The sequence below is a fragment of the Strongylocentrotus purpuratus genome, unplaced genomic scaffold, assembly GCF_000002235.5.
Source record: "Strongylocentrotus purpuratus isolate Spur 01 unplaced genomic scaffold, Spur_5.0 spur5_scaffold_16, whole genome shotgun sequence".
Classification (NCBI taxonomy): domain Eukaryota; kingdom Metazoa; phylum Echinodermata; class Echinoidea; order Camarodonta; family Strongylocentrotidae; genus Strongylocentrotus; species Strongylocentrotus purpuratus.
Window position 1 is genome coordinate 3,492,389 of NW_022145601.1, and position 20,055 is coordinate 3,512,443.

General features: G+C 39.8%; 2 protein-coding genes across 2 annotated transcripts; both read left to right on the plus strand.

Annotated features, from left to right (window-relative positions):
* Positions 1-244: 244 nt before the first annotated feature.
* On the plus strand, positions 245-5,205 carry LOC105439385. Its single transcript, XM_030986546.1, has 5 exons — positions 245-1,282; positions 2,322-2,579; positions 3,006-3,107; positions 3,517-3,744; positions 4,050-5,205. The coding sequence occupies exons 1-5, from the start codon at positions 367-369 to the stop codon at positions 4,394-4,396; spliced, it is 1,851 nt and encodes a 616-aa protein (XP_030842406.1). The 5' UTR covers positions 245-366; the 3' UTR covers positions 4,397-5,205.
* A 3,257-nt stretch (positions 5,206-8,462) lies between these two features.
* Positions 8,463-18,906, plus strand: LOC105439383. The gene is made up of 5 exons (XM_011668312.2): positions 8,463-9,518; positions 11,118-11,405; positions 14,160-14,261; positions 17,838-18,065; positions 18,391-18,906. The coding sequence occupies exons 1-5, from the start codon at positions 8,615-8,617 to the stop codon at positions 18,750-18,752; spliced, it is 1,884 nt and encodes a 627-aa protein (XP_011666614.2). The 5' UTR covers positions 8,463-8,614; the 3' UTR covers positions 18,753-18,906.
* The last annotated feature ends 1,149 nt before the right edge of the window (positions 18,907-20,055 follow it).

The following is a 20,055-nucleotide window of genomic DNA, read 5'->3' on the forward strand; positions in this document are numbered from 1 at the left end:
GTAGAGTCTAACAAGTAAATGGGTTTCCTTGCATAATTTGAATATGAGGACACTGCTAACGTTTAAATTTCACAGATAGGACATACATGACATATTTATAATTCCTGCAAAGTTCTACAGAATTAGAGGTTGGCTGCAAAAGGGACATAGTACCTTTAATATCCGAAACACTTTCATATTAACTAATTTGTGTTAGCCCCCCCCCCCCTGCCTTAAAAGAAAAAGGAAGTCGCTATTTTCCTGAAACCACAGGCTTCGGTTTAGTCAACGGGTTTAGTCAACAGTGACGAGTTTCTCAGTACTTTCCATTTCAGCGTGCATACATGTTTATTACATTTTTAACCAAAATTGAATAAAGCTGCCATTATGGACGCACAGCAAAGTCTGATGGAAGAGCAAAACGCGACCGTTGAAACCTATTGCCATGGGATCGATGAATTTCTGGTAAAATTCAAAGAAAGTCGAGATTTAGAGGCTTTAACCACCATCGATGAATGGAACGTACTCGGCATGATCTACCATCTGAAAACTGGGGACGCCAAATCGGCTATTATCAAATACTTGGTCTCTCATGATGAAATCTTTGATATATTTACGCTATTTTGGAAGAGCCTTGTGAAAGGAAAATTCTCATTTTTTCTCAAGTTGAAGAAGAAGAAGTTGTTGGCTCTGTTGAATATTATTGGCAATCTAACTGATTGTTCGGATGAGTTCAACTATGCCTTTGGTAATAAGGGACTCCTAACTTTGCTCTTTCGCGATCTCAAGACGAGAAATCTCGGCGACAGCCTTATCTGTTACGCACTTAAGATCATCTACAACAGTTGTTGGAGAGTTCCCGAGAACAGAGTGATATGTCGAGAGTTCGTTGATACCCTCCAGGAGTATTCACAATCGAGGAGCCCTGAGATTCAGGCCATTGCCTTCTTGGCGCTTTCCTACATCGTCGACAAATCAGAAGTTCATAAGATATCCCTGAATGAACCGTGTCTGAAATTCCTCCTACACGCTCTTAGGTCGGCCATGAATGAACCAGATGGCCGATCTCGGGTCTACTTCTACTCGACATTCGAGGTCCTTCAAGGACTCAACCAGCTGGCCATCAACGACTGCAATAAGATTCTCATCGTAAAACTTGGTTGGATAGACGTCCTGGAGCGAATCTTGGTGGACGAAGGATCGAGCAACGAAGAAAAGCTTTGGGCTGCCCGTGGAATATGGCAACTTGCTTTCAAAGAAGAGAACAAAGTCAAGATACGTCAACGCACAACACTCCTCAACAGTAAGTGGATGCTTACAATTCAAAAAATTATATGACATGTACTAAGACAAAGGTTGCTCCGTACTCAATATATTACAATAATCGAATTATTAAGTTCAGCCCTAGACCAAACACTAAACCTCGCCCTAAACGAAAACCTACCTGCATTTACACTGCAACCAACAATAGTCGATTTTTCTCACCATTAAGTTTGCATAGCAACTACCGGTAAACACTACAAAAAATAAAAATTGAACAATTTACCTCTGAATTCAGGATTCGAATTAATTTCACAGGTTTTGTTGCAGTGTAAATGGAAACTTCGGTAAGATACCGAATTTTGCTCACATGACTCTCCTCGCTACCGTTCTTAAGCGCATGCAGGGCACTGATAAGTGGCGCATGAGCCTTACTCACCCAATACTCGGTACGGTTAAACTTCGCCGGCTTTTTTATGGGTTTTTCCAGTGATGTACATGGTAGTCCCCCCCCCCCCCAACAACAACAAAAATCTACGATTTTTTCAAAATAGTTTTTGGGATGTGTAAATGGGCATCCCGTCTAAAAGCCGAAATGAATTCCTAACCAGAACTTCAAACCTTTGACGAAATAGTGCGCCCGGGGCAAAAGTTATGAATGTTTATGTCAGGGGACAGAACCTATATAAGTATGGTTAAGCTCTTTTTCTTCTTCATTTTGATTACAATCATTCTGTCAAAATGATTAGCGTGGCCTTAAAATACATTTTAAGATAAAACGAGCAATCAAAGATATAAATGGACATCATTGTTCACTCACTGTCCCCTATCTTATACACACAAATACGCTCTCATTTCTCTTTCTGTTTCTTACTTCTCGTTTTATGCTTCTGTTTCCCTTAGCTTTTTGTCATTTTGTTTGAAGTCTACCTATTTTTTTGTATATCAACCTCAAGTCTACATGGACGAGTAATTTCAAGAAAAGTAGATATGTCTACACGACATTAGTGTAAAATGATTCATTCATTCTTAATGTCAATTATGAAATGATTGCTGTGTTTTTCCTACATTATAATGGATAGCGCTGAAGAAGATCAAGGAAACGACTAAACATTCTGCTGTGAAGGAAGCCTGCTCGGGCGCACTCTTCGTCATCAATGAAGTGTTCGACATCGATGACGAGTTCAAAGGTCACATGGTGAAGAGTGAGGTATCGTCCGGTCATGTGGAGGGTCATATTATGATTAGCTACCAGCATGCGAGCCAGGAGCGAATGCTGCAAGTCAAGAGCTATCTGGAAGAATCTGGATACAACATATGGATGGATGTGGACAAAATGAGTAGGAATTATTATACCTTTCCTCCCTCCTTTGATCATCATCCATTCTTCTTTTTCCACCGTTGTTTCTTCCTTTCATTCATTTTTCTTGTTTGTAGCGTGGGTCTAACCATTAAATGAAGGAATGATGGCAGTGGTTTAATGGAAAGGGAGGTACCGCGGACCTATTATTTGTAGGTGGGTGACATTCAAAATAACGAGAACTTTATGAAGGGGGACGGTCTGTGAGGGGGATATCATCTTCATTTCACGCTCTTACTCTCCTTTCATCATTAGATGGACATGTAGGTCATTGTTTCTCAACCACTGCATGTTAGTTATTTCATTTTTATATTAAAGAAACCATGCACATGTCTGTCTTTTACCTCTTCGTTTTGTATGCCTACATCCATTCTTCTTTCATGTCTTTGGTTTTTAATGATAACAGAAGGTGACATACTGGATTCCATGGCCAAGGCAGTCCAGAGAGCTTCAGTCGTACTGGTTTGCATGAGTCGTAAATTCAAAGAGAGTCAACACTGCCGCACAGGTGAGAAAAAAATGAAAAACGCATTTCTGCGGTAAGTGGCGTAGCAAGGTCCGGCCATGGAGAGGCAGTCTTGTTTATACTAAGGGGCGGAAAGGGGCACTGGTCCAACTAGGAAGATAAATTTCAGAAGGGTAAGGCCATCTAATGTGGGAAAGGGGTTTCGGTCGTCCGTTACATCATCTCTTCATGTAACTACCTATAGTGGCCACCCCCTTCTTTTTGCTGCCAGTGTCTCTCTTTCTTTATTTTTTCTTTTTGCCATTCGGAAAGGGATTCTCTTTGTGGGAAGCTTGAAACAGATGGGGGAGGGTAAGCTTGAGCCTTCCAAGTTCCCCCTCCCAATCTGGATCCTGTATTTTACCTTGACTCTGCTGTTTCTTTTGTTTGATTTTATACGTATATTTATCAGAAGCGACATACGCCTACACCCTAAAGAAAGACATAATTCCCCTGATGCTTCAAGATCAATTCACCCCAGAGGACTGGCTCGGTGCCCTCATGGGGATGAAGAAGTATTACCCCATGTTTTCAGACGATCTCATGAGACAGTGCCTACCCGATCTGGTCTCTGAGCTAAGCGATAGAGGCAAACGTGAGAAACTAGATCTGACTTTGCCGTTGCTTTATAAAGTCACAGGTAAGCCATCTTTGAGAACTCTTCTGTATTCGTCGTAACAGCAGTGCTTTTTATACGTTTTCTGTAATTACTGATTAGAAAAAATAATATCTACTTTGTAGGTATTTGTATTTCTTCACAGAAAGAGAATGGTCTAAGAATCTAAACGGTCTTTTCTAATATCGATAAAACATTTAAACACTGATTTTCGTTCCCCATCTACATAATAAAAACGGGTCTAAATCACATAAGTGAAACGGATTTTGCATGAGTTTCTCTGGTCAAACCTTACATATAAAACTCTATAACTCTTCACGACCGTCTAGGTGCAAGCAATCTAACAACCCATGTACCACCAGAAAACGACGTAGACTGCAGTGGAGGAATCAAAGATGACAAACCAACAGGCAATGAAGACGAGAGGAATTCCCACTCGCAAAAAGTGGTAGATTTGGTCCCGTGGGATGAAGATGTAGGAGAATGGCTGAGATCGCATGGAATTGATATGAGCAAGGACATCTTCAAGAAAGTGGAAGGCATCCGCCTGAAGCAGATCAAGAAACTACTAAACCTGGCTCCAGAATTTTGCCTGACGTCTCTGAAAGACGAATTGTGTCTTAGCTTGCGGGACGTCCTCTCGCTAGTAGATGCGTTGGAGAAGCTCTCAATTTGAAGAATCAGTCATGCACCATTCATTAATAGATGCAATTGGAGATGTAGGATTACAAAGAGAGTGGCGGGGCAAGGAAGTGAGCATTTTCTTCACCATTACAATTCTCAAAAATATTTTCAAAGCAACGAAAACAGGGACAGAATAACGTTTAACAGAATCTCTGATAAATTGATGCATTTGTCTGAACATTAATCAGTGCTAATTTGATAGACATTTTATTTATCTACTGGGATGGTATGAGAGATGATATCCCCACGTAAACAAGAGAACGAGAGAGAGAGAGAGAGAATACGGAGGAAGGAAGATGAAGGTTCACATTCTGTACCAAAGGATTTTTTTAACATAACCCCCTCGTGTCTTCAATAATAGCATGGGATCAATTGGACAGATCATTTTTAAAAAAACATGTCCATGCACCTCAAACACTTCAGTAATGTCCGTTCCCAATAAAAGAAAATGCCGAGAGGTTTCTATTCCGTCTCGTGATTGAATTTCGACTGTTATTTCTCATTAGTATATTTCAACGTATTTCTCCCGTATGAATCACACCATTGGTTTATGATGCGTTCACACTTAGATTTAGCTGTATGTCCAGGGGGTGTTTCACAAAGATCCTAAGTCGAACTTTACTCTAAGTTAGACTTAACATCTATGGATAGCCATTTGTAGCCTTAAGATGGAATAAATTCAAAAGCGAAAAATAAATTACTTTAGACTTTCTTTAAATTCCATTTCAAGAACATGAAATCTCCTTGATAATAGAAAATATGAATGATTGAATCAACATTTTATGCCTTGTAAAACTTTTACAAAATATTTTTCAAAGATTCTAACGGTTTTCCATAATTGTTAAGTCAAACTTAGAGATAAGTTCAACTTAAAATCTTTGTGAAACACCCCTAGTACTCATATCCATCCTCGTATTTGATCGACCTTGCTTCATAGTTCTCATAATGAAGGATGGCATGAAGTTTTCAAGTTGAATGAATGACGTCATTCATTATCAGCATGAAACATATATGATATGTTTAATTGTTCACTATAGTTTGTATATTCAAATGCTATATTAATGCAAATTAACGCGTATTACCTTACACGGAATTCAATCTTTCTAGATATGTACACAATTTTAATACTTCTATCTTTTTTAGCGAAAAATTGTCTTTCTACTTTCTTTATTAGGCTATGTAATTCAGTAGTATCATTACGAGGATATCCAATAATATGTATACATAATATACTTATTTCCTTTTGTTTTGTTTGTTTTATGACTGTGATGATTTAGTATTCATAGATGTTACTTAATTTTGCTGTTACTAAACAGGCCTCATGTGTACTTCCCAATGTTTAGGATTAAAAGACGAGCGAAATAAAAGTTGGAATATTTGCCTATATTCCCCAATCCCTAAGTTTTGGGACGAAAATCAACCACTTTTTTTTTTGGTAATAGTTTTTTAACAATAATATAATAGTAGTAATAAGTACATTATTATGTAATGCATTATCCTCAAAATGTCTCTATGCGCTTTATATAGTATGGCAGAATTTTAAGAGATAGTTACAATCGCAAATAATTTAGATGTAGTATACTTTCTAATGGTATACCTCAAGGGAGTGTCCTCGGACCAATCTTATTTTTACTTTTTATTAATGATATAGCTCAGTCTTTGAAGACATGTACCTGTAATATGTTTGCTGATGATGTTGTTATATATACTTCTCATAAAAATATTGATGAACTAACCATATTGTTACAAAATGATGTTCATTCAATACATAGATGGTATACTCAGAATAATTTAAAAGTTAATGCTGAAAAGACCAAAATTATGCTTTTAAGTACACGTAAAGCATATAACTTGAATATATACATGGATGGAACGAAAATGGAACAGGTTCATGATTTTAAATATTTAGGGGTGGAAATTGATGAACACCTTACTTGGGATATTCATGTTAAAAGACTTACCAGATTGATTTCTATGAAACTGTTCTCATTACGTAATATGTCCCAATATTTAGATGTCAAATCCTTAAAGCTCATGTATAATACAATCATTTTACCTTGTATTGACTATTCATGCACAGTCTAGGGAAATTGCTCAAGGCAAAATAAAGAGTTACTCTTAAGATTACAAAAGAAAGCAGCACGTATAATTACATCCAACTATGACTATGAAAATGTTAGAGGTGATGATTTAATAAAATTAATGAAATGGCAATCATTTGACGAAAGGAGAAATTATTTTTTTGCTGTTTTAATGTATAAATCTGTACATGGTATTGCACAAACACATCTGTGTAATGCTATTGAAATGGTCTGCGTTAGACATAACTTAAATACTAGAGCCGCTGACAAAACAAATGTAATATTACCAAAACCTAATCTAGAATGCTTTAAGAACAGTCTTATGTACTCAGGAGGAATTATCTGGAACTCATTACCTATTTACTTACAGAATTCTACATCTATTTCTTCATTTAAATACCTTTATAAAAGATTGTACTTTCATTAATGTTGTAAATAACCAATATCCTCATGGATGTGTGTTTATATATCTTTTTTTTTTACCCTACTGTAATAAATACAAGTTTGTTAGTTTTGTTTTTTCTTACATTGTTTCAAATCATTCTTTTTGTGATTCTGGGTAAACCTTTGAATGTAAATCTATGTGTCTAGATGCTGGTTATTTTATAAAAATGTTATATTATTCAATATCCATGTAATCTATTAATGTTTTACATATTTCAATGATATTTGTATTTCATTGATAGTTTGTATTTCATTGTTTGTATTCTACCATGTATGTATATACAGGACCAATATGAAAAACAGCCTTGGTTGATATTGTCATCCTGTATAAATATTTTCAAATAAATAAATAAATAAATAAATACTACAGATTAAAGGAAAAAATGCAAATATACCAAAAAATAAGCAAAAAAAATTAACAAAATTTCATTTATTAATAGCTCCATAAAAATAACAAAATGAAGAATTAAAGATAATATATGACGACAACAAAGTGAGAGGCTACAGAACAGAGCAAAGTATGATAAGGCAAATCAAACATTATTTGATGGATATTCTACACTATTACAAACATATACAAATTGAATTTAGATTACTGGAAGAGTTGTGTTTTCAAGAGACTCTTGGAGATATTCTGAGTAGAAGCATCCCGTATGTCCTGTGGTTCTAGGGAGTTACGCAGAAAGTTGCTTAGCGATTGTGTCAACGTTGATCGCTTCAGTGTTTTATTTTCGAATCTCTATGTACTTCTAACCAATTAACCTTTTGAGCAAGCGGATGTTAAGCCGGTAATTTCGGTTTCCTGTTGGAAAGATATGACGTGGTTCCACCTACCCAAAATAAATAACAATAAATCGCTCTGTACTAGAAGATAGACTCTGACTCCTACTTGAAACACTTTATTATGTTTGAATTCGTATTCAGAAGATTCAAATAAGTGCTTGAAAAGGCATTCTTTTTGAAAGATTTTAGGTTCGGCTCCCACCTTCCTATTCACCTTTTACTGTGTTAAATGAAAAATTTGATCTTTTGCATTTTTCCTTTGTTTTTATGTTTGCTAAATAGAATGACTAGGGGCAGCGTTGTTGCACTTGAGAGGGGGGGGGGGGGCTCCAAATTACCCATATAAAAGAGTGCAAAAAATGCAGAAGGAAATTACATTATGTTTAAAAACCTTATGTAAGCTCTGTAATGCATTAGAATGCCTATTTTAAACAATTATCTCAAAATGTAAAAGTTATCTATTTCGGACTTTAATTAATTAAGAAATTAAGTGCCCTTTACCTTTCTAGGAGAAAAGTTGGGAACTCCTGAACTCCTTTATAGGAAACAATCTGGGCTATATCCCTGTCATAATATGCTTGTCATACATGTCATAGACATAGGGGAATAGATAAAAATTAATGTATTTTCTATGGATGAGTTCATGAAGTATTTTCTTTGCCTTAATAATCGAAACACTTTCGTATTAATTAATTTGTGTTGCCCCCCCTCCCCCCTTGCCTTAAAAGTAAAAAGAAAAGTCGCTATATTCCTGAAACCCCAGGCACCGGTTTAGTCAATGGGCGAGTGGGACCGGGCTTTGTCAAACTGCGCATCACGAATTTTCCCAGTAGTACTTTCAGCGTCCAGTGTAATGTATAGATATAGGATATTATTAATCAAAACTGAATGAAGCTGCCACCATGGACGCACAGCAAAACCTGACGGTAAAGCAAAAGGCGATGGTCGAAGCTCATTGCCATGGGATCGATGAATTTCTGGTAAAATTCAAAGAAAGTCAAAAATTAGAGGCTGTTACCTTCATCGATGATCGGAATATACTCGGCATGATCTACCATCTGAAAACTGGGGACGCAAAATCGGCCATTCTCAAATACTTGGTCTCTTATGATGAAATCTTTGAGATATTTACGCTGGTTTGGAAGAGCCGTGTAAAAGCAAACATCTCCACTTTCCTCAACTCACAGACGTTGTGGACTTTCTCGTATAGTATTAGCAATCTAACGGATTGTTCGGAAGAGTTGTGCTATGCCTTTGGCGAGAAGGGTCTTCTAACTTTGCTCTTTCGCGATCTCAAGACGGGAACTCTCGGCGACAGACACATCAGTTACGCACTGACGATCATCTACAACTGCTGCTGGAAAGTTTCCGAGAACAGAGTGATATGTCGGGAGTTCGTTGATACCCTCCAGGAGTGTTCACAATCGAAGAACCCAGAGATCCAGGCCGATGCCTTCTTGGCGCTTTCCTACATCGTCGACAAATCAGAAGTTCATAAGATATCCCTGAATGAACCGTGTCTGAAGTTCCTCCTGTTGACACTTAAGTCGGCCATGAGTGAACCAGGTCGCCGGTTTCACGGCTACTCGACATTCGAGGTCCTGCAAGGCCTCAACCAGCTGGCCATCAACGACTGCAACAAGCTTCTCATCGTAAAACTTGGTGGGATAGACGTCCTGGAGCGAATCTTGATGGAAGAAGGATCGAGCAACGAAGAAAAGCGTTGGGCTGCCCGAGGAATATGGCAACTGGCTTTCAAAGAAGAGAACAAAGTCAAGATACACCAACGCACAACACTCCTCAACGGTAAGCGAATGCTTACAATCTTTAAAAATATATGACATATGCTACACTGTCGCTCATATATTTGGAATATTTTTGTTTTACCCCAATTTATGGAATTATTTTAAAAATAATTTAAAACTGATAGATCTAGATAATATTATACATTCTCAGATTTTATTGAATAATAATTTGCCAATGTGTGTTTTGCGTGACTGCTAAAGCATGGACGGCCATGCATTATGGCTCAAGGCATGGGCACACAGAGGATTTGTTTATGTTGGGGACCGGGGTAAAATGCAATAAATTATTGAAAATTTATTTCATTTTCTTTGTTTTTTAAAAATATTTATGGAAACTGCCCCTACCCTAGCCCCCGCTGCGTACAATCATGGTTCAGTGATAAAGCAATGGCCTCCTAACTGTGAGGCCCCAGGATCAAAACCGTGTCGATGTGCTTTATTAGTGCCCATTTGTGGGGCATTAATCCTCATTACTGTCATTTATAACTTAAGGGCGGTAGTATAGTTGATAAGCATTGTAGCATACACATGCTTTAGCAGTCACGCAAAACACACATTGGCAAATTATTATTCAATTAAATTTGAGAATGTATACTATTATCTTGATCTATTATTTTAAAATTATTTTTAAAGTAATTCCATAAATTGGGGTAAAACAAAAATATTCCAACTATATGAGCGACAGTGTACATACGGTAACAGTTGCTCCGTTCTCAATATATTACAATAACCGAATTCTTAACTTCAGCCCTGGTCCAAAATTTATACCTCGTCCCAAAACTTGATATGTTCTTGATATGGGAAAAATCTAAAGTACTTAATTTTTGCTTTAGAATATATTTCATTATAAGGCTACTGATGACTCTCCATATAAGTTAAGTCCAACTTAAAGTTAAGTTCGACTTAGAACCTTTGTGAAACACCCCCAGGTCATGCACCAACGAATGGCGCATGCGCATTCCTCACCCCCAAAATCGGTATGAGCAAACATCAACGGTTATACCATTCGCGCATGCGCATTACTTACCTCAACATCGGTACGTGCAAACTTCGCCGGTTGTCATGGGTTTTTCCAGTAGTGTTAATTCCAAGAAAAGTCCCCTCCCTCCCCCCCAAAAAAAACAACAACAAGAAAACAAAACAAGAATTACAAAATCGACGGTTTTCAAAATGGTGTTTGGGATGTGTAAATGAGCTTACTGTCAAAAGCGAATTCCTAATCCAGACCCTACACCTGACGAAATTAGTGGGCCCGGGGCAAATGTTGTCTATGTTTATATTAGAACAGAACCTATATACATGGAAAACTTTAGTTTTCTTTATCTTGATGTCAATCAGTCTGTCAAAATAATTAGCGTAACCTTAAAACCCATTTTCAAGATACAACGAGCAATCCAATCTAATTCTTGTTTTATGCTTTTGGTTACCTAATATGTAGCTTATCGACATTTTGTTTGCAACCGCAAATATTCATCAACGAGTAATTTCAAGAAAAAGTGTATATGTCTACACGACAATATTGTAAAATGATACATAATTCTTAAAGAAAGGATTAATATTATTCGTTTGTTTTATTTGTTTCCAATATTCTTATGGATAGCGCTGGAGAAGATTAAGGAAACGACTGAAGATTGTGATATCAAGGACGCCTGCTCGGGTGCACTCTTCGTCATCAATGACGTGTTGGACATCGATGACGAATTCAAGGGTCACATCCCTATATGTAGAGATGGTGGTCACAGTTCGGTGAAAAATGAGGTATCGTCTGGTCATGTGGAGGGTCATATTATGATTAGCTACCAGCATGCGAGCCAGGAGCGAATGCTGGAAGTCAAGTGCCATCTGGAAGAATCTGGATACAACGTATGGATGGATGTGGACAAAATGAGTAGGAATTATTATATAACCCTTCTCCTTTGATCATTATCTATTCTCCTTTTTCCAGCGTTGTTGGTTTGTTTCTTTAATTTATTTTCCCTCGTTGACCACTATTATTTTCATTAATCAATTCTCCTTTAACCACTATCCCTTTCTTTCATTCTCCTTTTTTCATTCACTTCTTTTTATTTTCTATGTCTAGTTCAGTTTTGTAGCGTGAGTCTCAAATATAGCCATTCAATTAAGGAGTGATGGCAGTAATGTGTGTTTTGCGTGACTGCTAAGCAAGTGTATGCTACTATGCTTATCAACTAGGGGACCTACCGCCCTTAAGTCATGAATGACAGTAATGAGGATTAATGCCCCACAAAAGGGCACTAATAAAGCACATCGACACGGTTTTGATCCTGGGGCCTCACAGTTACGAGGCCATTGCTTTATCACTGAACTATGATTATACGCAGCGGGGGCTAGGGTAGGGGGCAGTTTCCATAAATATCTTTTAAAAAAACTAAGAAAATGCAATAAATTTTCAATAATTTATTGCATTTTACCCCGGTCCCCAACATAAACAAATCCTCTGGAGGGCCATGCAGGTGGGTGAAGTTCATGAAAACAAGAACTTCATATAAAAGAGTGGTCAGGGGTAGAATCATCTTCATTTCGTGTTCTTACTCTCTCCTTTCATCATTAGAATGGCATAATAATCACAGTAAGTAATACGCTAAGATTCCGCGGGGGGCATGACGTCTCCGCAAGCCTTCTTTTTTTAATGTTTTTTAATGAGATCGCCGACCGAAGTTGGTGCAGCTATCTCCTCCTGAACACTCTCCTCGGGGTACCGGTGCCCGGTGCCAACGTCCGCGGGAGAGTCTACTCTGTGGAATTGGCTATACTCCGCCCGAGGTCCTCCTCCGTGTCGACGTCTAGGGCGAAAACAGACACGATATGCATAATGCATGATATGCGTGACGACAGAGATACCTCATGCATATTCAATATTACATCCGTATGAAAGAGACACACGACAGATGACCATTAACTCGCCTAATAAGGCGTAGCAAATTTACGATGCGGGTCGGGCTTACACCCGAGTAAAGCATCTTTCTATATAATATGCTTTGTAGTAGCTGCACAAGCCAGGGAGATACACGGGACTTCCCGTCGACGTCCAAACTTAGAGACCTATTTCCATCATTATTGCCGCGATTTGTATATAGTTTTAGTGAATGGAGGTATGAAATCAAAGCTTATTTTGTGATTATTACGGCCATGTTTACTGAATTTTTTCTAAAGGAAAGTTTTCACAAGAAAATCATTGGACTGACAGTTCAGTTGCAAGCTGCCTTCAGTCAGCACACATACAGTACATACAGTGCTGCTGCTGCTGCACTGCTGTCGGCCGGGACTCTGACTGAGCTGAGTGAGCTAGAGTCGAAGAGTATGGGGGGCCAAGTAGGCCAATATTCGCACAACTATACAACTACACATACGTCTATCCATCCATCGAAGAACCCGTCAATACAACAGCGTGCGGGCCGAAGTGCCATCATTTTGTACACCTATACAGCTTTAAACCTATACGACTCTACGTCTACTTAGCCAGGAGATTAATATAGTCTTATATATACAGTAAATTACCCGAAAACATTACATAGGGTTATGAATTGTACATTTACATATTAATAATTCAATATCAACCAGACAGAAGTATATGTGACTTCATGCATTGCAAAACAGTCAGTTGCGTAATGAGTAAAATCGTTTCGGGGGGGGGGGGGGTGCAGAAAAAATATGCATCACCATGCACCATTCCTACATGTTGCATGCAGGCTCCAGGAAACGTTTTTTAAAGTGGAGGGGGGAGATCAGTTAGATCGCAGCGGGTTGAGTGTATATAGGCGTAGGGTCTACGGGTACGGAGGGGCCATAAACCTCCTAAAGCTCAGGGGTTTTAGGCATTTAATTAGGGTCAGATGAGCATAGTTTTAATACTTTATTTGTGACACTGGCAGGTGACTAATTGGCGTGGGGTCCATACGTAGATTTGCGTAGTGTTGCGAACCAACTACGCTGGCCTACGTTACTATATGCTGAGGGACGCAAACAATTCAACATGTTTAATTTTTTCGCGTACTTGACTTGGCACAGACACAGAAAGTACGCCTTTTTACGCAACACTACGCTACTGTACGCCATGCCTACGCAACAGTGCGCTACCCTAAGCCAAATCGACAAAGCAGTAAAAGCTTTCCACACAGTAAGCAACCGTAAGCAACCATAAGCAAACCTGTACGCCAGCCTACGCACAACCTACGCAGGGACTACAGTAAAGCAACATTTTTCCATTAATACGCAGCCTAATTGATGCATAGTCGGTACACAACACTACGCAGTTCCAGTGTGAAAGAGGCTTAAAGAATAACCACCGGTAGAGCTGGATCGTTTTTTTTTTTAATGAATGGCAAATAAAGTTCTTTGTGGTTTTAATTTAGAGAGTCTCTGTATATCTATTTACACCCCTCGCCCCCCTCTAGAATCCCGCGGATTTCCGCGGGTCCTGCTAGTATTATTAATAATTATACACACGGTGCTTTTAAAGCCCTTACCACCGAAGTCATTGTCACCAAGGTTATTATCTCTGCCAATCCATGTTAACATGTTATTTCATTTTTTATTAAAGAAACCACACGTCCGTCTTTTTCCTCCTCGTTTTGTAGGTCTTCATCTATTCTTCTTTCATGTCTTTGGTATTTATTAACAGAAGGTGACATACTGGATTCCATGGCCAAGGCAGTCCAGAGAGCTTCGGTCGTACTGGTTTGCATGAGTCATAAATTCAAAGAGAGTCAACACTGCCGTACAGGTGAGAAAAAATAGCCATGGAGGGGCACCCTTTTTTATACTCATGCCTCAGTGACACCTTTGCATATCTGGCTTGCGTAATGCTGTGTATTCATGGCAAGCCGTTTAAAATTAATTCCTATTTCTTCATGTCAAGAAATGAATTCTTGGTTTCAAGAAATTATTTTCTGTTATAAGGCAATCTTACAACACAGTCCTCTTACAACACAGGGAAATCTGGTGTGCTGAACATCGGAACTGGAATGTGAGAACACTGAAGAAAGCAGGGCACTGGAATATACTCCTTGAAGAAGCCCGGAGATTTGATATGGATGTTCTAGGTGTGTGTGACACACACTTGACTGGCACAGAGACGCTTATAAACAAAGAGGCGTACTCAATCCTTTTATCAAGCAGGAAAGATAACACGAGTCGGGTAGGGAGTCGGCATCATGATTTCCCAACAAATCCTGCATTGCTTGATGAGCTACGAAGCAGTCTTACCAAGGATCATCACAGCGAAATTCAACATAAAAGAAGGGATCATGAATATCATCCAGGTTTACGCCCCTACATCTGCACATAGTAAACAAGAAAGTGACCTTTTCTACGATGCACTCATGTTGCATATCCAGAAGGAGAACATAATTGTCATAGGTGACCTTAATGCGAAAGTAGAAGCAGACCATGGAATATGGGCACCAACTTTGGGCAAGTATGGATTAGGTCAGATCAACAGAAGAGGGAGTGTGTAACACCTACTTCCAACACAAAGAATGTAGAAGGGCAACTTGGACATCCATCCCCAGGTGGACATTACAGAAACCAGATAGACTTCATTACCACCAAATGAGAAAATTTAAAGACGTTCCAGAACTGCAGATCGTACTGCTCAGCTGACATTGGGTCAGACCACAATCTAGTACTGGCTAATGTGAAGTTCTCACCTACAAAGACCAAGCGAATGAAGAGCCTCCCGAAAAGCTATGATGTGGGCAGACTTAATGACTCTAACATTGTAGAAGCATTCAAAGCCAGGATTGGAGGTGCCTTTGAACCACTACTTCAGCTCCCGGACACAGATGTGGATTAGCTGTGGAAGACATTCAGAGATACAACCAATAATATCTCAGGAAATTGTAGGCTTCAAAAGGTCGAGACGAGTTAAAGGTCTCCCAGAGGAGGTTTGTAAGGCCTGTGAACAAAGGAGAAAAGCCAGAATCCTCATGATGAACAATCCCTCGGCCCACAACAAGAAAAGCTACACGAAACTCAATAAAGCGGTCAAGTATGAAGTGAAGAAGTGGAAGATGAAAATTCTTGACGCGGAGGTGGAATAGATGGAATTAACTCGCGCAAAGAACAACAGCAACGAGCTCTTCAAGAAGTTGAAGAAACTATCTGGCCAGAGAGACAAAATGCAACCTGCCGTGAAGAACAAGGACGGCATCTTAAAAACTACTCCCGCAGATGTGTTGAAATGCTAGGAAGTACATTTTAGCATTCACCTTAACACGCAATTTCCAAGGGACGAAAATGCTCTTCTGACCATACCTGACCCACAACCTACAGATAACCCAAGTGAACCTTTCACAATTGAAGAAGTAGAGACGGCAATAAAGCTATTGAAGAACAACAAGGGCTGCGGGTGGGACAAAATAGATGCCGAAACTCTAAAGGCTGGTGGACAACCAATGAGACAACTCCTGCTCAAAATAATAAATGCAGCATGGTCAGAAGACTAGAGCAAGGGTCTTATCACTCCAGTGTTTAAGAAAGGAGACAAGCTGGATCCATCCAACTACAGAGCTATAACTCTACTCTCCATACCCGGGAAAGTTTTCTGTAGAATGGTCCTCATGAGAATACAGGGAACCATTGAGAATCATCTGACTGAGGAAAAATGTGGACAGATGCTTTGTTTGTTGTTAGATAGATCATCGAAAAGGCCAGAGAAAGAAGGATACCAATCCACTTGAACTTTGTTGACTTTAAAGCAGCATTTGATACCATATGGCAAGAAGCTCTCTGGAAATGTCTGCGTTCCATTGGAGTGGACAAGTCCTTAGTTGAACTCATAGAGAGCATGTACAAACAAACCAAATGATCTGTTATAGTGAATGGAAAGATAACTGAATGGTTTGATGTCATAACTGGGGTAAAACAAGGCTGCCTCCTCTCTCCAAGTCTCTTCAACCTATTCCTGGAATTTGTGATGAAGGACATCCAACAACTAGAACGTGAAATACAGATGGGTGACATGTGTATCAACAACATAAGATATGCAGATGACACCACCCTGATGGAACTCGTATTTGAAAACCTCCAAATCTCAACAAATGAACTGGAGAAGGCTTGTAGAAGATGGGGTATAAAAATCAATGCAACAAAATGCAAAGTCATGACAGAGGATCAACAAGATATCTCACTTAACAACACCAACATTGAGAAAGTGGAAAAAATTGTCTTTCTCGGCAGCATAGTTCCATCCATAGAAGAGGGCGTGAAGAGTCGTACAAGACTGGCTACTTGGGCATTCGGAAGACTGAAAAGTGCCATCTGGTCCAACCAGGATATTTCTAAGAGACTCAAAGTCAGAATCTTATCCTCCCTATTGCCACATATGGAGCAGAATACTGGACTTTCCGAAAATCTGATAGAAATATGCTTGAGGTATTTGAAATGAGGTGTTTCCGGACCATCCTTGGAGTTCACCTAATGGGCAAGATTAGGAACGAAGAGATCAGACAGAGACTGAACATCCCAAGCACCATATGCGAGGAAATAATTAAACGTCGCTTGAAATGGTTTGGCCATGTTTTACGCATGCCGCATCACTACCTACAATACCAAGCATTCCAGAATGATTTTGATGGACGCAGACTTCGGGGACGCCCTCCAAAGAGATGGAAGGACCAGGTTCGATGCGGTTCAAGAGGCAGAGCAACGAGCCCAGGACAGATCAGACTGGAGCATGATTTTTCGCAAGGGAGCAAGGGGACACACCGTCCTATGCACCTACGTCAAGTCAAGTCAATACTTGGTATCAAGAAATAGGAATAAGTGTTAAAACGGCTTGCCATAAATACGCAGCAATACGCAAGCCAAATACGCAACTGAGGCATAAGGAACGGAAGGGGGCACCAGACCAACTAGGAGGATGCACATCAGAAGGGAAAGGCCATCGAATATTGGAAGGGGTTTGGGTCGTCAGTATCATCATCTCTTTATGTTACTTCCTATAGTGGCTACCTCTTCCTTTTTCTTTCTCTCTTTCTTTATCTTTTCTTTTTGCTATTCGGAAAGGGATACACTTTTTCTTTCGTTGCTAGAGAAAAGGCGTGGTTTTGTAAGAATTATTTAGGATGGGGTCTTCGAGAAGGGGGAGGAGGCTTGATGGGTTCTTGAATTCGTTTTCTACGTGTGCCTCACTCAAAGTCATTCTTAATGAAGAAAATATGTGGGAAGCTTGCAAAAGATTGGGTGAGCTTGAGTCTCCCAGGTCCCCCCTCCCAATCTGGATCCCCACTTAGATATTCCTGTACTTTACCTTGACTGTGCTGTTTCTTTTGTGTTACGTTATACGTGTATCTATCAGAAGCGACTTACGCCTACACCCTAAAGAAAGACATAATTCCCCTGATGCTTCAGGATAAATTCACACCAGAGGACTGGCTCGGTGCCCTCATGGGAATGAAGAAGTATTACCCTATGTTTTCAGACGATCTCATGAGACAGTGCCTACCCGATCTGGTCTCTGAGCTAAGCGATAGAGGCAAACGTGAGAAACTAGATCTGGTTGTGCCATCGGATGATGAAGTCACAGGTAAGCCTTCTTTGGAAACTCTTCTCTATTTGTCGTAACAGCAGTGTGTTTTTATCATACTTTTTCTGTAATCAACTGATTAGAAAAATTAACATCTAATAGGCCTCTGCAGATATTCTTATTTCCTTACAGAAATAGAATGGCCTAAGAATCTAAACGATCTTTTCTAATATCGAAAAACCATTTAAACAATGATTTTCGTCCCAATTCTAAATAATAAAACGAGTCTAAATCAGTGTAAGGGATTTCGCATAAGTTTCTCTGGTATACCCTTACCAATTAAAATACACTTCATGACTGTGTCTTACTCCTATCATGCATGCAGGTGCAAGCAATCCAACATCCCATGCTCAAAGGCAACGGGATGGAACAGCGGAAGATGACGTAGACTGTAGTGGAGGAAACAAAGATGACAAACCAACAGGCAATGGAGACGAGGGGAATTCCCGCTCGCAGACAACGGTAGATCTGGGCAAGTGGGATGAAAAAAAAGCGGGAGAATGGCTGAGATCGTATGGCATTGATACGAGCAAAGATAGTTTTAAGAAGGTAGATGGCACCCGCTTGAAGCAGATCAAGAAACTGCTAAATCTAGCTCCAGAATTTTGCCTGAAGTCTCTGAAAGACGAATTGGGTCTTTGCTTATGGGACGTCCTCGCGCTAGTAGATGCGTTAGAGAAACTCTAAATTTGAAGAGTTTTAGCATCATTCATTAATAGATGCAAATGCAATAGATGTACATGCTGAGAGCATTGCTATGGGAGCAGTGGGGCGAGGAAATGAGCACTGCCTTAGCCATCACAATATTCAAAAAAATGATTTTCAAAGCAACGAACACTGTAGCCTCTTGTCGATGCCCTCGCGCTGTTGGAGTCTCTAAATTCTGACGAGCGAAGCGAGTCAGAGAAACCGAGGCGCTTGCGCGGAGGGCCTCTTGACAAGTGATCTGAATTATATATTCATGAGACCCGATTTCCTACTGAATTATGCATGTCTAGACCGCAGCGATTGTGTGTGTGTACGTGTGTGTTCGGGATGCGTCTTATTTTTTCGTACCACGGCGAGGCCAGATTGAGCTCGCGAGGGAAATCTGCGCATGCGCTCTCGCGAAGGAAACCAGCGCATGCGCACATGGATCCGGTCGGGTGGTCAATAGGGTGATAGTTATTATACAAATCAATCCTTCATCAACTCATCGTCAGCTCAATCGGTAAGGACAGCGTGTTACTAATAGCACTTTGACGTTGACTTGAGGGTTCAAATCTCAGTTTATTTAGTTTTTTTGCCTTTATAAATAGTGAGGCAAAGCAATGAATAATCAAAGTCTGATTGTTTGTGACCACTTTGCAAGCTTACGTAGCTTGTTATGTATGAAAATGAGTACATACTGGAATCTGGCCTCGCCGTGGTACGAAAAAATAAGACGCGTTCGGGATTGCCCAACTAGGCTAGTCTGCAAGCACAGACCCTAATTTGACACTTTATCAAACAATCATTGTGCCTTGAGAGAAGCCTAGCCCAGCTATCTACTGGTACCTACTGGTTGTACCAATATAGGTCAGGAGCAGCTATAGTACGTGGCATATGGTAGTCTTATAGTGCACACTCTCTTTTACGACTGACCAGGGTTTGTGCTTGCAGACTACAACTAGGCGGCCAGTCTCGCTCTCACGGAGGGAATTCGCACAGAGCGGTAGATATTACGTCATAGTAGCTCTCTCTGATTGGATGACTTTCACCGAACTCTGCTGGGTCGAAATATTCACCAAACATAGTAAAACATAAGAAATTCAGATCACTTGTCAAGAGGCCCTCCGCGCAAGCGCCTCGGTTTCTCTGACTCGCTTCGCTCGTCAGAATTTAGAGACTCCAACAGCGCGAGGGCATCGACACGAGGCTACGAACACTGGGACATAATATTGATGAACAATCCGTTTGATAAAATTATGCATTATATAAACAATTATCAGGACCAACTTGATGAGCAATT

Bases quoted from the DNA above. Each gene is read 5' to 3' on its own strand.
- LOC105439385 (XM_030986546.1), top strand. From the start codon at position 367: ATGGACGCACAGCAAAGTCTGATGGAAGAGCAAAACGCGACCGTTGAA. The intron at 1,283-2,321 runs GTAAGTGGATGC...TATAATGGATAG, and splicing joins ACGCACAACACTCCTCAACA to CGCTGAAGAAGATCAAGGAA. The intron at 2,580-3,005 runs GTAGGAATTATT...TAATGATAACAG, and splicing joins GATGGATGTGGACAAAATGA to AAGGTGACATACTGGATTCC.
- LOC105439383 (XM_011668312.2), top strand. From the start codon at position 8,615: ATGGACGCACAGCAAAACCTGACGGTAAAGCAAAAGGCGATGGTCGAA. The intron at 9,519-11,117 runs GTAAGCGAATGC...TCTTATGGATAG, and splicing joins ACGCACAACACTCCTCAACG to CGCTGGAGAAGATTAAGGAA. The intron at 11,406-14,159 runs GTAGGAATTATT...ATTTATTAACAG, and splicing joins GATGGATGTGGACAAAATGA to AAGGTGACATACTGGATTCC.